This window comes from Tachyglossus aculeatus, chromosome 8, assembly GCF_015852505.1.
Source record: "Tachyglossus aculeatus isolate mTacAcu1 chromosome 8, mTacAcu1.pri, whole genome shotgun sequence".
In the NCBI taxonomy this organism is placed as follows: domain Eukaryota; kingdom Metazoa; phylum Chordata; class Mammalia; order Monotremata; family Tachyglossidae; genus Tachyglossus; species Tachyglossus aculeatus.
The window spans coordinates 10,921,093-10,938,987 of NC_052073.1; the positions used below are offsets into that span (position 1 = coordinate 10,921,093).

Here is a 17,895-nt window from a genome sequence, read left to right on the forward strand (position 1 = left end):
AAGTGACTTGTCCAAGGTCACACAGCAGAAAAGGAGTAGAAGGTGATCTTGGGAGGGGCAAAGAGTATGCGCTAGGGGGTTTGGGGTGGAGAGAGCTGATATGTACATTGAAGAAAATGGAAGGAGAGCCTTGAAGTCCATAGTAAGAACTCAGGAGAGCCATTTCAAACATAGGTCCCCTTAGCCTTGATGACCTTTTTGATATTTTATGAAAATGAAAATAGTTATTTAAATTGGGAAAGATGACTGTTACTGTGCATATCTCAGAAAACCCATAAGCATGCGAGACAATTCTTCAGCAAAGTCCCAGCAGCACAAAGATCCCAGAGCTAATTAGGGATATATAAACACTAACTCCTTGTCACTGTTTTATAAACAGGAGAATTATGCAAGAGAAAGGCTCCAATTGCATCCACTATTAAAGATGACGTGAAAACATTCTGGATAGTAAGCAGAAGAGGTAAATAAAAGTAAGGCAAAACGGAGATATCAAAATAAATCCTCATCATTCTGATTTTCTCTAAGAATAAAAGAAAAAAGAATGTAAAAAAACCCTCAATTTATGTAACATCAACCATGTCAAATGGGCAGAATTTTCATGCATGAGTTGGTTGGAAAGCATCTGCTATGTGTATCAGAAGAGCTCCCAGATTTGGTGCCAAAATTGAGCCCACAGCTTCGCAGGTGCAAATGATGTGGGTGCAAGTTTGGAAAGGGTTTTGGAAAACTAGGAAGCCATAATTTAATAGGAGATTCAATGTACAACAATCAACTGAAAATCCAATTTTATGGTTTCAGTTGGCAGACTGAAAGATGTCCTCTCCCAATTCTCTTTGCCTCCAGTTTCCATTATTGCCTACTAACGATAGAAAGTAATATTGTCAGGTGCAAAACCCTCAGAAATTCATGATCTTGGAAGTTTATGCTTGTACCCAGTGCTAAGTTGTGTTACGTGCCCAAGATCTGAACTTTTTTCCAGTCAGCCGAGGCTATGACAGTCTATTCTTACCACTGAACTTTGAACAATTAGAAAGGTGAAAGAAACTCTGCTCTCCTTTCTTGAGTGAATAATTGACCAAAATGTTTGCTTTCCTATTATTTTGAAATATATCCAGACCATTGCAGTTTTTCAGGTCTCGAAAAGCTTTGACACCATGTCCTTGGCCCAAAATTTAAGGTACGGAACCAGCTAGAGAAACAGCAAGGCCTTGTGAAAGGGGCACAGGACTGGGAGTCAGAGGAACTGGGTTCTAATTCCGGCTCTTCCACTTTTTTTGCTGTGTGATCTTGGGCAAGTTACTTACCTTCTCTGTACCTCAGTCACCTCATCTGTAAAATGGGGATTATGACTGTAGGCCCCATGTGGGACATGGATTGTGCCCAACCTACTTATCTTGTATCTACTCCAGCACCTAGTACAGTGCCTGGCATATAATACCACTAGAAAACAAACAAAAAATCCAATACAAGCTTCTACCAAGGTCTAGTGATGCCAGAATGGATTACCACCGTGTGTTTTAACAACACTGTAATGATAGTTTTAGGATTGTATCAGTTGGAATACCTAGAGAAGCAACTGTACATAGAGTTCTCTTTGGTTTTAGAATATAACTGATTGGGTGTTTGCACCCTAACTATGCCGGGAGGGGATATTAGAAAGGTTTTGTACAAGCACCCATGACTAGAGTTCTTTTAATTTTATTTCTTTGTTTACTTACTATTGGGCTTATAAAATTCTTCCTTGCAAGTTTCTGATTACTCAGAATAATAGTTTACATTTTTGTATGTAAACTAATAAATTGGTTTTATTTCCCCAAATAAGAAACCCACAAGGATGTGTTCCTTTTCTTATAAAAAGTAGCACCTGTTCCAGTTTCCCTCAGCTTCATCTAGAAGGGGGAACCTGATGGTGATGGATGAGCCTCGGCTCTGAGATCCTGTTGCAAAGAAACGGCACAGTACCACTCCCGCTCTCTCACACCCAGCCAGCCACGTTCCCTCTGGGTATAGAGTGCAGCGAGCAAGGAGGCGGGCAGGGTTGTGACACATTGCGAGATGCATGTGCAACCTTCACACACATTGGCCAGGCACAGACAGAACTGTGATTAGAACCCAGGTCTCCTGATTCTCAGAGCAGCATCCTTTCCACTGTGCTAGTGCAACTTATCAGTGCAACTGATGCAACTTAATGACCCCGTTGACTAGAGGGCATATTACTTCCCCCTTTCCTCCCCAAGAACTGTCAAACAGGTGGTGACCAAGGTGCCTCGGTGGAATAACCCATCTGCCCAATTTCTAGTAAACCAAGTCATCTAAAAATCAGTGGATAGGATACATATAAAGCTCTCCTCCAGTTTTCCACTGGGCCCAACAACTACATCTATTGGGTTCACAACAAAAGAAGCCCATTGTTTCCCATTCATCAATGTGCTACTGTTCATCTAGAACATCTGCATAGTTTTGCCTGCAGCACTTACCCCACTCCATTCATTCTGCGTCCCAATATATATACGCTGTTCTGTGAGGTCCCCTCCACCCCCAAGATGTACAAAAGAGTTTTATAAAGTGGGATTGCACTCAAGGAATGGGAAGGAAGATGGGTGAATGGAGGCGATTCCTCTCTAGTTTTCCCATCTTCTAAACGAGTTTGGCAAACGGAATCAAAAGGACAGCACTGGCACAGTTCATTTTGCACCCCAGAGTTTTTTTAAAAAATTTCCACACTCCGTGCCAATCACCAAAAGGCTGCACATTAAATGCAAGGATGGGAAATTCAGGGTTGCCTAGGATATAGAAGGCTCATCACCTGTAAAATGAAACACTGCCTCTAACTTCGAGAAACTTACAATATGAATCAAAGCTAGACACAAGAGAGCCAAACTGCCTAGATTCACTCCAACTGCTTACCCTACTTCAAAGTCTTCTCTGTGGTGTGTTTCTGAGTCCCATTGCTTTTAAAAAGCCCCACACACCCACCTGGGCCCATTATTTTGTGTCACCCTGCACCAGCATATCACTCTGAAAAATGTGATTTAGAGAGGGACCACATTTGACTCTTGTACAGAACAGGACAGGGTTCTCAGTGTAGGAAAAAAAAAAAACAAGCACCTCTTACCATCATCCAGATATGCTTGGTCCAGATTCTGTTCTTGTTTAATAGTGACTCCGGCTGGTAGCGCTTCCTTTTGATCAGTGACCGGTGGTCCGTTTTTGGCGGCTGATGGGCTTGTGGCCGTCTGCTGTTGAATCACTGCAGAGTATGAACTTGGACTTATCCTCTGAGCTTGACTGACCTGTGGCTGACTGGGCCGGGCTGAATTGGATGTAAAATTTTCACAGCACATGATGTGTTGGAATTCTTGGTGGGTTCCACACCTCAGCGGCTGGCTGGTGGGGGAATAGTGAATCACCGGAGAAGGCTGTTGGTTGCCCGGAGAGTGATGGAGCAGGGCTGAGGGCTGGCCTGGAGAGCCAGCATGCATTAGCACCGATCTGTGAGCATCTGAAATGGAGATGGGTGAGGCCATCAAAGTGGACTGCTGATAGCCCAGGAGGTTGGGGCTGAGACTTTTGCTTCTCTGGTAGATTACAGCGGCTGGATTCTGTTGCTGGTATCGAGAATCAGGAGGAGATAGACCTGAACGCAACTGCTGGCAGGAAGCCATAGTGGCCACAAGACAGGAAGGGGATTCAGTGACCATTGTGTGCTGTGAATAGTAAGGCTGTGTTACTGTTCCCAGACCACTGTGTACTGTATTGCAGATTAAGGCAGGATCATATTCATCAATGGGCTCTGTTTTGATGGATGGAACTAGAATAAAGCATGCATAGTACATTATTCTTAATGAGCAGTTGAGAAACATTGGAAGGTTTTCCTGGCTCTAATAAGAGACCGTACCCGCCTTTTGCCAATGATTAAAGAGGGCCTTGAAAGAACTGATGATTGGAATTAAATATGGATGACAAGGTGGAGAGAGACCAAAAACTAAACCACCTCTAAAGAGATTTAATCCAACTGTAAGTGAGCTCTTCATTTATACAGATGAATAAATACATTTAGTCCCTTGAAAATCTATACTGTCTTCCTTCAGCCTACTTCATAATGAGACGCACTAATGGCGGGAGTGGGTAGGGGGCAAATCCAGGTTTTGAATATTTCCACATCAAATTTTAAAGTAGAAAATGTGGGTGATAATACTTCAGGGTGGTAAATAGGCTTCTTTAAAAATAAAACAGCAATAGATGGCTACTTTTAAGATTTATCTCTGTGTCAGTTTCTTCTAACTCTCAAATTACATCCAGAGATGTAATCAGAAAGCCCATTAAAGTCCTGGTTTACAAATTGCATTTTCACATGGTGGGGATGTTGAAAGTTCACTTGTACATATTAAAAAATGTTTAAAGTTGGCAATGGCAACACATTACTCAAGCGCACAGGTGTGCCTTGAGGATGACAGAGGACCGCTGGTCTTGAATATCCCATTAAGCAACTCTGTGATGTTCAGTCTTAGCTAGCCAACTGTGGGCTTGTGTCTCCAGAGATAACGTCCTTGCTAAGCAGCCCTATTTCCTCCCTGTAAGCTTAGGACATCCTCTACCCTTCATATACCCCTCACAACCTTGTAAATGGGCCAAAGTTTCAAGAAGTTCCGTGAATAGAAGATTGCTGGAAAAAGAGGGCCTGACAAGGAGGCATCTGGAGATAAATACAAGGAAAGATAGAAGAAAAGCGAAACATTTTCAGCAGACTATTCAAAAAGTTGCAGGGATTCCTTTCTGGGTAAAATCTTTCTGTTGATTTGAGGTCTAATGAGGGAATGGTGGGTAGGAGTGTAAACTTCATGGTGAATCACACCATAAAAGAGACCATTTAAGAATATTTTAATGAGGTTCCTCTAACTGTGGTGTTTTGGGAATATGCAAAATGCAAATGAGCAAGTGAAAAAAATGCAAGGACTGGCTGCCCTACTGAAAACCCAAATGAAACATGATGATGAAAATGTAAAAAAAAACCAAAACAGATTACATTAATGGTTTCTGATTGGTAATCAGCATCATGACTGACATTTATTTGATTTAAACTAAACTGACTAGAAGAAAGCTCTCTAATGTTACTTGAAAAGGCTTATAGTAAAACTAAGTTTTTTAACCCATGGAACACAGAATTGAAAATGATATCACTAAACATGATTTTATATCATGTTGCAGACTAAATGACTTATCCAGAAACACTTACAGGGGCATTTGCTACCTTTTCTTTTAGAGCACAGGAAGCAAAAAGGGGACAGGCACTTTAAGAGGGATGGATGCTGAGGCATATGACAGGTTTCAAAAGACTTGCAAGCCAGAAAGATACTTTTTAGGGGGCTTTTTGGACCCTGACTAGTAACTTGGGTCTTGTCAGAGACTTGGAATGAGCAACGCTGAATGTCCAAGCTCAAAAAGCTGGGGGGGGGGGGGGGGGGGGAGGCATTGCCTCTGTCACCCCTAGAGCTACCTATATTTACACGTTTATTATAGTTTCTCTTGGACCACTAATTCCCCAAACTGTAAGGTTTTACTACTTTAGTTTGCCCAAAAGCCAGTCCCAACCAATACCCAACCAAAGAACCACACCAACTAGAAACACAAAAACTTGAAAAGGTTCCCTGACCTTCTTTCAGGATCCTCTGAACTTCTGAGCTTAGACTGACATTTTAAAGACATATTTTTAGTGACTCCCAGATGAAAATATTGCAAGGTCTCTATAGCACTTTTAAGAGGCTTTTGCTCCCTTGTTTAACTAGAAACGTTCCCTGACCTTTCCAAATACTTCTAATAACCTTCATTCATCATATTGCAGAGAATACGCAGACCTAACATTATCTTTGGGTGAGTACTATGGCACACTGTCATTTGCTGCTATATCTAATCTAGAATTGTGCTTCGTTACCTTCCAAATACTTTCACCCATTCATAGACTACACCTTGGCCAAGTGAGATACGAGGATTTCAGTTGTACTAACTCTAATACATATCTATAAAGATGCTTAGTGTCTCCCTATTAATGGTTGACAGACTCAAGATGCCAATCTTCCTTAAGATAGCCATTTGTCAAAATGTGCCAAGTTCAGTCAGATCCTCACCCTAAAAATTCAAAACACCAGCCGTTTCTCTAGAGAAAGTTACCTGGGTGATATGTGAAATGCTGAGGCTGACTTCTTTTTCTTTTCCCATTGATTACATAGAAATTCACCTTCACAGGGGTGCGGATGTGTTTATTTCGATACTCAGGTATCTCAACAAAAAGCATACTCTGAAAGAATGAAACAGCCAGCGATTAGTAGACAGGGATGATCAGTGTGCCCCTGGATTTATGTCTCAAAGAAATTCAGCAAAATCTCCCAACAGAGGCATAACACATGATTTTTGAATGCGGACCCAGATCATTCAGTGTCTAAAACCTGTATTAAGGAAAAACCACCCTTTTAAGTCCAGGTTACCAAAGGCTCCCTGTTACAAGTCTGTATAAGTGCCCTGAACCATTAGGATGAAAAACAAATGCTTCAATTAACAGAAATTATATGAAGTACCCCATTCAAGTACTAAATCTAATAACCATAATCTAATAATTCATTCGTATTTATTGAGCGCTTACTGTGTGCGGAGCACTTGTCTCAAACATTAGTTTTCTTCAATCATTAATGCAAAATGTGAACAATTTTCATAATTATGCTTGATAAATGGATATGGAAAACGTGCAGATCCCTCAAAATAGTTTCTGTTGTCCCTTGTCTCATTTTCTAGCCAATGCCTTATGATCTCTGTTCAGGAGTTCACACCCAAATACAAACCTCCAAAAAGACCTAACAAAATGTAACAGAATGAAGGGCTTAGTGGATAGAGCATGGGTCTAAGAGTCAGAAGGACCTGGGGTTCAATCCCGTCTCTGTCCCATGCCTGCTGCATGACCTTGGGCAAGCCACTTAACTTCTCTGGGCCTCAGTTACCATACCTGTAAAATGGGGATCAACAGTGTGAGCCCCATATGGGTCAGGGAGTGTGTCTGACCTGATTAACCTGTATCTACTCCAGCGCTTAGGACACAGCTTGGCACACAGTAAGCATTTAACAAGTACCATAATAATTATTCTTTTTTGAAGCTCTTTTTTTTTAGGACTGGTTTCATGCAAATCTGCATGGCAAACATACAGGTGAGGGTGTATTCAAAGTGTAATCCAAAATGAACACATCTTGTAGGTTTCTGTTATTGGTTTAAAAAAAAAAAGAAATGGGATTTACATGTAGAAAAGGCTGTTTGAACAAGTTTTGGCAATTGGGTTATCCAGGGCCCAGACTTCTTTTGTTTTGTGAGTTTTTGTGGTACAGGTTAGGTTTAATTATTGCTTGACAACTGAAGAATGGGAATCCAAATGGGGCCTCTATATTTTGGCATCTTCTATGTAATTTCTATTGGCTCAGAAAACACCCAATATACCCACTGATTGCACAGGCACTCTAAGAAGTCATTACAAATTAAACTTTAAATTTTCAAGTGTTAACAAATGAACTCAAGTAATGTTAAGTTGATAGTTCAACCAATGAGCTCACTCATCTACATGAGAACGTGATGCTACATCAGGTCAGCAGAATTAGATTGTGAGCTCATTGTAGGCAGGGAATATATCTGTTGGTTGTTGTATTGCACTCTCCCAAGCACTTAGTACAATGCTTTACACACAATAAGTGCTCAATAAATACGACTGAATAAATGTCTTTGTTTGGAATCTCTCCAGCAACATTTCAGAAACAAGGCTAGATCTTAGTTTGCATACTTACAGGTTGACTTTTATCTTTATCCACGGTGGCCTCCATCTCCCAAATTTGTTGTCCATCTGAAAAAATGTAAATACTCATAAATTTGAAAACTGAAATTTAAAATAATGATTTAGCATCATTTTAATTCATTAGCTTGCAGTACAACAGCGATCCAGAAAACATCTTCATGACGGCTTCCTTTTACTGTGCAAGCATTTCATATTTTCTAATTAAGAAAGAATGGTTAGACGACTTGCCTAAAGTCATCCAATGTAATTGGTGACCTAAACTATAGTTCAAAACTCCATTTTTTTAAAAAAATGGATTGACTGGGTGTTTCTCTTGCCTGTAAAAGACCACAGGTGTGAGGTAAATTGTCAGAATAGCAAAAAAAATCCATCATTCTACCGAACAGTAGACAGTAAAATGGTAATATGTACTTACTGAAGTACTAAAGCACTCTGTTTGCAAATTGTAGATATTACTTGGCTGGCATCCACACATTCCTCTGAATTCTTTTGGTTTGTATTTTGAAAGTGATCAGTTCATGGGTACCTGTACCTAGAACAATGTAGCTTTTCTATCTAACTTCAAAAATATTCTGAAATCTGGCACAGTTTTGTGTAAACCTGCCCTAAAGTGACATAAAAGTTCCAAAAGGTGTTTTGTAGGAAGATGACATTTCTTTTTCACTCCCTTACTTGATTAAAAAGGCAATACATTAAAAAGCAACCTAAGAAAGATCATGGACTTGTAAGAGGTCTGACTTTGTTCCTATTTTTATGGTGTTTGTTAAGCACTTACTATGTTCCAGGCACTGTACTAAGTAGTAAGTACTAAGCCTTCCTTGATTAAGCCCTCCTTTCCTCTTCTCCCACTCCCTTCTGAGTCACCCTGATTTGCTCACTTTATCCACCCGCCCCCCAGCCCCAAAGCACTTATGTACATATTTGTAATTTATTTATTTATATTAATATCGGTCTCCCCCTCCAGACTGTAAGCTTGTTAAGGGCAGGGAATGTGTTTGTTTATTGTTGTACTGTAATCTTCCAAGCACTTAGTATAGTGCTTTGCACATAATTCACTCTCAATAAATATGATTGAATGCATGAATGGATACAAGATAATCAGACACAGTCCTTTCCCACATAGGGCTCACAGTCTTAATCCCCAATTTACAGATGAGGTACCTGAAGCACAGAGGAGTTGAGTGACTTGCCCATGGTCACACAGCAGAGTGGCAGAGTTGGAATTAGAATCCAGGTCCTCTCATTCCCAGGCCTGTGGTCTTTCCATTAGGCCACCTTGATTGGTTTAAATCAAATCTAATAGAAAGCATTTTCAGCATAAAGAGCAGCTAATATCCCAGATGTTTCCCTCTTCCATGGCTCTGGTCCTCCTGGTGCAGGAGTAGGTACAGAAACAGGGCAGGAGAGTAGGGGACTGCTTCCATGGGGAATTAGCCACCGATCTGACAGGCGCTTGGAGATCCAACAGCAAGCTGTTCAACCAAACTTCCCTTCCCAAGAAGGATGCTCCAGATGCTAGGTTAGTCTACAATAATGTCATGAAGCTGGAAATGACCTATACTTCTCTCAAGACCATCCAGTCTTGCTTCTCAACAGCACCCAACATCAGTATCATCTTTATCACCACCACAGCCACTCTCATAAGCTCCCTGCCATGGGCCAACCACTGTGTAAGGCACTGAAGAAAATACAAGGAAGATTAAAAAATACGTGAAGCTCACAACAGAAAAGGTGAGGTACACACTGAGGAAAAGCACTTTCAGAGAAGCTGAATGGTGTTTTTGAGGAATGGGGCCTCTTGGATTTCAAGGTACCCATCATATTCCAATATTCTAAACAGATATAAAGACCTCATGTCCGACTCCTCATCACTCTTGTCATTCCTTAAGGAAACACAGTTTCCTTCCCGTGGAGGAAATGGTGGCTTTCAGCCCAGGCTCTCTGGTAATGGAGACATCCCTGGGTTGTAGGTAAGCTGGGACTATAATAACAACTGTGGAAGTTGTTAAGCGTTTACTATGTGCCAAGCACTGAACTAAGTACCAGGGAAGACACAAGATAGTCAGGTTGCACACAGTCCCTGTCACACATCAGGTTCACAGTCCAATAGGGAGGGAGAAAAGGCAGTTAATTTCTATTTCACAGTTAAGGAAACTGAGGCCCAGATCAGTTAAGTGACTTACTCAAGGTCACACAGGGGGCAAGGGGTGGAGTCTGGATTAGAACTCATGAACCTTGACTCTCAGGAACACGTCCTTTCTATTACACCATGTAGAACTGGTCTGGTCTAAATTGAAGCTTGTTGTGGGCAGGTAATGTTTTTGTTACATTGCACTCTCCCAAGAGTTTAGTACAGTGCTCTGCACATGGTAAGCGGTCAATAAATACAACTGACTGACTGACTGACTGACTAACTGGCCTGAACTTGGCTGAGGTACAAGAAAACAAGTCCTGGAAGAGATATTTTGAGGCACTGTGAACTACAGGAGCAAGTGGGGGTTGGGAGAGGTGTCTCCCCCGCTCTAGACTGTGAGCTCATTGTGGGCAGGGATTATCTCTCTTTATTGCTACATTGTACTTTCCTAAGTGCTTAGTACTGTGCTCTGCACACAGGAAGCACTCAATAAATATAACTGAAATAAGAAATAAGGATGGGGAGGGCAGTGCCAACCGACCCCTCCTCTAGCCCCCATAGTTTGTTCTCTCTTCGGGGGCCCCAAGCCATAACCTCACCTCTCCCACTTACTCTGTCCCAAAACCCTGAGATGCCACACTATAGGTCTTCAGTAGGTGGCCAACCCCACCAACCCCTGTGCCTCAATCTTCCAAAAATGTGGTCACCAACATAGCTGTCCCTGTCACTTCTCCCTCCTCCCTGCCAAACCTGCCCAGCTCCGGGGTGGCCAAGATGGATGTGGGGCAGATGGCGGAGGGTGCGGGCATTCGGGCTAGAATTTGATTTTCCACTATTAGCACCAGTAGAGATCCCTCACTTCATTCCTCTCCAAGTATCTGTTCTGCTGAAGACGTGAGCTCAGGTGATATCAGGTTCCTGCCAAACCTTCTGAAACTCAACTTGGTAAAGGAAAACCCTGCACTCACAGAGTCCATATTTTGTTGGATTTTTTTTTTAAAAGGGTCTGGCTGTGAATTCTCCAGAGTTCAAGAAATGCCATACTATGGTCATCTGCAGCTAGATTGGATTCACTTTAACCTAGTATGGGGAAACGTGGATTTTCCCCCTTTACTAACAATCAGTCCATCAATTGTATTAACTGAGTGCTTACTGTGTGCAGAGCACCTTACTAAGTACTTGGGAGAATACAATATAACAGATTTGGCAGATATGTTCCCTGTCTACTAGGGCATTCTGAGTTCTGAAATGGTATCTTGTAGCCTTGACTTTGACAATTCTGATGTACATGGACAAACCCAGAGGGGATTGAAATTGAAACATAATTCCTCCCATCAGCTGTAGTGCCATCCAAAGTTTAAATGCAAGTCAGAAATAGGCACTGTCTTATCACCTGCTCTGTGATAACCTTAAAACAGCTCCCTTGGCCTTCTAAAGAGGACACAAAAAGTCAGGTGAGATGAAAGCCCTAGATAGTGTTCTCTAACACGCTGTAGTTTCCTAACAGCTACTCTGATTTTTAAAAAATTAGAACCAAAATATGTAATGGAAATTTCCCAGGACTTCAGAGAAAGAATGAAAGTGATTTTCTTCCCTGAAGTTACTATATCCTGGCTGTCACCACTCTGTGTACAGTTGCATGTGGAGCATTTCCCAGAATAGGGACAAGGCAGGACTCATCATTAACATATCAGTATAGTTGGTACATGAGCTCATTCTTGCTAATATGAGACTGGAGCACAGTAAATCTGCTCCAGACTCAGGGCGCCAAAAACCAACCAACTGCAGTAAAATTAAACTTCTCTCTCCCAGGCTAGAAACTGAAATCAAAACCATCCGGGAAAATGCCCTTCATTGGACCATATCGTGTGTAAAATGTAGAAATGTATTTTACACTTTTTTATAGCTATATGAGCTGTCAGTATTTTTCTAGGTCACTGACTCTCCAGGGGAGAATGGGGGGTGCAAACCTGAGGTGTTTGTCTGTCCTATAATTCAGTGATGATAAAGCTCCAACCTTCTGCTCAAGTGCAATCCATTCTGAATAAATTCTGCTAATAATAATAATAATGATGGCATTTGTTAAGCGCTTACTATGTGCAAAGCACTGTTCTAAGTGCTGGGGGGGATACAAGGTGATCAGGTTGTCCCACATGGGGCTCACAGTCAATCCCCATTTTACAGATGAGGTAACTGAGGCTCAGAAAAGTTAAGTGACTTGCCCAAAGTCACACAGCTGACAAGTGGCAGAGACGGGATTAGAAACCATGACCTCTGACTCCGAAGCCCGGGTTCTTTCCACTGAGCCACGCTGTTTTTAATCGTGATATAAAATGTCTTAGAACTACCCACAATGCACAGGCCTTGTATATGTATCAAGAGACAGTTTCCATCCTTCCTGAGCAGATATTCTCCAGGAAACTAGACCCCTTGTACACCTTTATCTTTTTTTTACTTAGCCTGTGAGCCCCATGTGGGGCAGGGACTGTGTCCAACCTGTTTACTGTGTATCTACCCCCGCACTTAGTATACTGTTTGGCATGCAGTAAGCACTTAACAAATACTTCAGGTATTATTACATTTATTAATATTATTATTACGCTAAATTTGAGAAGGAATACTCCTGGACTTGAAACCTGGACTGAGATTCCTGGATGCTATTCTTTCAATTCAATCATATTTACTGAGCGCTTACTGTGTGCAGAGCACTGTACTAAGTGCTTGGGAAGTACAAGTTGGCAACATATAGAGATGGTCCCTACCCAACAATGGGCTCTCCACATATACTGACTTTGCCTCCACACATTTGATAATAATAATAATAATAATAATAATTATAATGGTATTTGTTAAGCACTTACTATGTGTCAGGCACTGTTCTAAGCGCTGGGGTGGATACAAGAAAATCAGGTTGGACACAGTTCTCTGTCCCTTGTGAGGCTCACAGTCTCAATCCTCATTTTTCAGATGAGGTAATTGAGGCACAGAGAAATTAAGTGACTTGCCCAAGGTCACACAGCAGAGAAGTGGCAGAGCTGGGATTAAAACCCCTGACTTTCTGACTTCCAAGACAGTTCTCTAGCCACTAAACCATGCTGCTTCTAGAGCAGGGGAGGAGAGTAGACACTTAAAATTGGGGAAATGAAAAAAGAATGCTATTAATTAGGTTATAGTCCACTCTTCTCATCCTCTCTTTGGCTGAAGGAAATCACCACTTGCAGCCATACAGTTTTCATTCATTTGTTTTATTTCATTTGCATTAGCCTTTCATGACATTTAAAAGAAGATTTCCGCTGTCTCAGTTTCAGGAACGGGAAAGAATAACTTAAATGCTCTCAGCAAGTAAATGGAAGGGGTTGAACTTCTCTTGCATATAACACTGAAACAAGAAATTGTCTCATTGCAGGGAGTAAATCTCCCCCTTTTGCTGTTCAACCTACTGAGTGCTGGGCACTGCACTACATGCTTGGAAAAGTACAACAGAAACACGAGACACATTTCCTGCCCACAAGAAATTTACAATCTAATGGAGGAGTTTAGCAGAAAAAAAACTGAAAGAGTTTAGAAACAGCACTACTACAAGGTGTGAGAAATGGCCTTCAGGTGAATTGTTGTACACTGCATAAGATCCATTTAAAAACCTCTTTTTATCAGTGAGCACTGCAAAGGGAAACATCCAGGCAGATGGAGACACACCCCGCCATACCTTTGGAGGAATGTCCAGTTCAGAGCCAGCATTGGGAGTGGAAGTGCAAACTGTGGGGGGCCCTAGAGTACTCTTCTAGGCCAAAGGGATTCCTGTGAGGCTGCCCTGATTCTAGTTAATTTCTGGACTAAAGAGTTGTGAGGAACCAGGCTCATGACTATTTTAGTTGCTGCCCCTTTGTTACTGGGAAGCAACATGGCCTAGTAGAAAAAGTCTGGACTGGGAGGCAGGAGATCTGAGTTTTAATCCTAGCTCCACCTCTTACCTGCTGTGTGACCTTGGGAAAGTAATTTAACCTCTCTGTATCTCCATTTCCTCTTTTGTGAAATGGGAATTAAATGCCTTTTGCCCCTCCTACTTAGGCTGCGAACCCCAGAGATTATGTCCAACCTGATTTTCTTGTTTCTACCCCAGCACTTAGTACACTGCTTGGCACACAGTAAGCCCTTACCAATACCAACATCATCATCAACTTGCATCTACCCCAGCATTTATTTAGCAGTCCCTGGCATATAATAAGCACTTAACGCTAGACGTTAAGCTTGTGGTGAGCAGTGAACATGTCTATCACCTTCGTTGTATTGTACACTCCCAAGCTCTTAGTATAGTGTTCTGCACAGATTAAGTGCTTAATAATAATAATAATAATGTGATTTTGTTAAGCGCTTACTATGTGCCAGGCACTGTATTAAGTGCTAAGGTAGATAGAAGCCAATTGGATTGGACCCAATCCCTGTTCCACATGGGGCTCACAGGCTCAATCCCCATTTTACAGATGAGGTAACTGAGGTACAGAGAAGTGAAGTGATTTGTGCAAGGCCATACGGCGGACAAGTGAAGCCGGGTTGAGAACCCATGACCATCTGATTCCCAGGCCCATGCTCTGTCCACTACGCCATGCTGTTTCTCTACTATGCCATGAGGCTTCTCAATAAATAATAATAATAATTGTGGTATTTATGTGTTTTAATAATAATGATGGTATTAAGCGCTTACTATGTGCCAAGCACTATACTTAGCACTGGGGTGAATACAAGCAAATCGGGTTGGACACAGTCCCTGTTCCACTTGGTGCTCACAGTCTTAATCCCCATTTCACTGCCACTTGCCTCCTGAGGAAACTTGGGCAAGTCCTTTCTCTTCTCTGTGCCTCAGTTACCTCATCAGTAAAATGGGGATTGAGATTGTGAGGCCCACGTGGGACAGGGACTGTGTCCAAACCAATTTGCATGTATCCACCCCAGTGCTTAGTACAGTGCCTAGCACACGTTAAGCGCCTAAGGAATACCGCAATTATTATTATGAGGTAACTGAGGCACAAAGAAGTTAAGTGACTTGCCCAAGGCCACATAGCAGACAAGTGGTAGAGCTGTGATTAGAACTCATGACCTTCTGACTCCCAAACCCATGCTCTACCCACTATGCCATGTGGCTTGTTAGGAAAACCACTGATTGATTGCTTAACAAATACCACAGTTAATATAATTACCATTCCCCTTATGTAGAAGTCTACCCAAAGCCAGATTCACTATCCTAGGAATAGCCTGGAACTAAATTGACCTACAGAAAGGAAAGGGAAAAGGAAAAGCCACTGAGCCATTCCACCCTCAACACTGACCCACAGGCCTGAGTTTCAGATGTCCCTTTTAATTCCTTCCAGCTTTTTCAAGAAGATTGCATACCCTCCAGTGGTGGGGAAAACAATTCAATTTCCTTTTTCCTTAGCACTGGGTCTTCCTACAAAACTGAGGGTTTTTCTCTTTCACACAGATATGGTACCTGATTCCCTAGCAGCTGGAGGGAAAGCCAGTCAATTTTGCAGGGCTTCCTCTCTTCTGCTGAGCCTTAACATCCCAAAGGACCCCTGCATGGAGAACACTGTGGACCTAGGGGCTTTAATGTGGAACATTCATTTTGGCCACTTCAGTGGCTGCAAATCACAGCCAGAATCCCCTCACCCTTAGTAACTCACTCTGAATATCGAATTCAGTGTCAGCTTATTTAATTGGTTGAGGGCACAGGGTTGCCTGCCTCTGTCGAGGTCTTTGAGCTCTTCTGTTACATGATGACAAACTGCACCTGTTTTCCTTAACAGCTTGGAACTGGGTACTGCCGGGCTCTGAGGGACCAGGCGAGGGAGTGCGGATGGCTCAGGGCAACCCTCACCACTACTGCAAAACTCAAATGCAGGCCTGCTGACATCAGGACACATCTTTACCCTCGACCTTAACATCTAAGCAATGCTTTCCCCCAGTGCAAGGCACCAGGAAGGGGGCACTACTGCACTTTCATAGACAAAGAGAACAAGTGCGCAAAAGACTGTCTCTCGAATTCACGGACAGCATCACTGTCGGCAGCTTTGTCTTCATACATACTAATAATGATGGTAGTTGTTAACCGCTTACTATTTGTCAAGCACTGTTCTAAGCACTGGGGTAGATAGAAGCTAATCAGGGTGGACACAGTCTCTGTCCCACATGGGGCTCACGCTCTTAATCCCCATTTTACAGATGTGGGAACTGAGGCACAGAAAAGTAAAGTGACTTGCCCAAAGTCACACAGCAGCCGGGATTAGAACCCTGGTCATTCTGACTCCTAGGCCCGCGCTCTATTGATTAGGACATGCTGCTTTCCAAAGGAGAGCTCTATAACTACATTCCTATAAATTACTCATTTTTAAAATTCAGTCAAAATGAAAACATCTTTTCTTCCTGCACACTTCTGTTTCTAGTCCCTCAAGCCCACTCCTATATGGAGTATCAATTAGGATATAACCAAACATGAACATGAGCCCGTAAAAGCTGAAAAACACTACAACAGGTTTTATCTTTCTAAGTAATCATTATAGTATAAGCACCTCCTCTAGACTATAAATTACTTGTGGGCAGGGATTCAGTCTACCAACTCTTTTTTATTTTTTTTTAAATGGTATGTGTTCAGCACTTACTATGTGCAGGCAGTGTACTAAGCATTGGGTTAGATACAAGATAACCAAGTTGGACACAGTCCATGTCCCACATGGAGCCCATAGTCTTAATTCTCATTTTACAGATGAGATAACTGAGGTACAGAGAAGATAACTAACTTAGCCAAGGTCACACAGCACAAAAAGTGGCAGACCTAGGATTAGAACCCAGGTCCTCTAAGGCCTGTGCTCTTTCCACCACACCACACTGCTTCTCTACTGAACTGTACTCTCCCAAGCACTTAGTACAGTGCTTTGCACATAGTAAGCACACAAATATCATTGTTTAACTGATTACTGTGGAGCAATCAAGTTGCCATCTGCAGGATCTAATGAAGAATATTCTCCTGTTTCCTTTCCTTTTCAACTTCTACTCTGAACTCCATATCTCCTTCTCTAACTTCCTATACCTGAAATGCCAGTGAACGTGGGGTTCTGTGGCACAACTTAGGCACCAATACGGTTCTCACAGATCCAACATAGTTTTTGTTCATCAATCAATCAAACACAGGCACTTATTGAGCACTTACTGTATGCACAGCACTAAAATTTTGGGAGAGTACAATACAACAGGGTTGGTAGACATATTCATTCCCACAATAAGCTTATAAAATATATTATATAAATATGAAATTTACAGGTATGCACGTAAGTGCTGTGGGACTGAGGGTAGGGTAAATAAAGGCTGCAAATCCAAGTGCAAGGGTGATGCAGAAGGGAGTGGAAGACAAGGAAATGAGGGCTTAGTCGGGGAAGGCCTCTTGGAGGAGATGTGATTTTAATAAGGCTTTGAAGGTGGGGAGAGTGATCGTCTGTCAGATATGAAGGGGAAGGGAGTTCCAGGCCAGAGGCAGGACGTGGGCAAGGGGTCAGCGGTGAGATAGACGAAACTGAGGTACAGTGAGTAAATCTGGGCTTACGCTTACAATGTGGCCATACCCCAGCACACCTATTCGCTTGTTGCACTGCATGCCCCAGAGGGAACATGAGTCGCAGAGATGAGAAAAATGATAATAATAATAATAATAATAATAACAACATTTATTAAGCACTTACTATGTGCAAAGCACTGTTCTAAGCGCTGGAGAGGTTACAAGGTGATCAGGCTGTCCCACAGGGGCTCACAGTCTTAATCCCCATTTTACAGATGAGGAACTGAGGCCCAGAGAAGTGAAGTGACTTGCCCAAAGTCACACAGCTGACAATTGGCGGAGCTGGGATTTGAACCCATGACCTCTGACTCCAAAGCCCGTGCTCTTTCCTA

The 17,895-nt window shown here is 42.2% G+C and overlaps 1 protein-coding gene across 2 annotated transcripts in view; it reads right to left on the reverse strand.

Annotated features, from left to right (window-relative positions):
- The window catches only part of NFATC2 (nuclear factor of activated T cells 2), a 117,942-nt gene that overhangs the window by 37,914 nt on the left and 62,133 nt on the right, over nt 1-17,895 (reverse strand). For both annotated transcript variants that reach the window (XM_038750147.1, XM_038750146.1), the window contains exons 6-8: nt 7,819-7,874; nt 6,169-6,295; nt 3,116-3,811 (exon numbers count right to left, since the gene is read on the reverse strand). In XM_038750147.1, the coding sequence (XP_038606075.1) occupies nt 3,116-3,811; nt 6,169-6,295; nt 7,819-7,874 (879 nt within the window). The remainder of the gene's footprint in view (nt 1-3,115; nt 3,812-6,168; nt 6,296-7,818; nt 7,875-17,895) is intronic.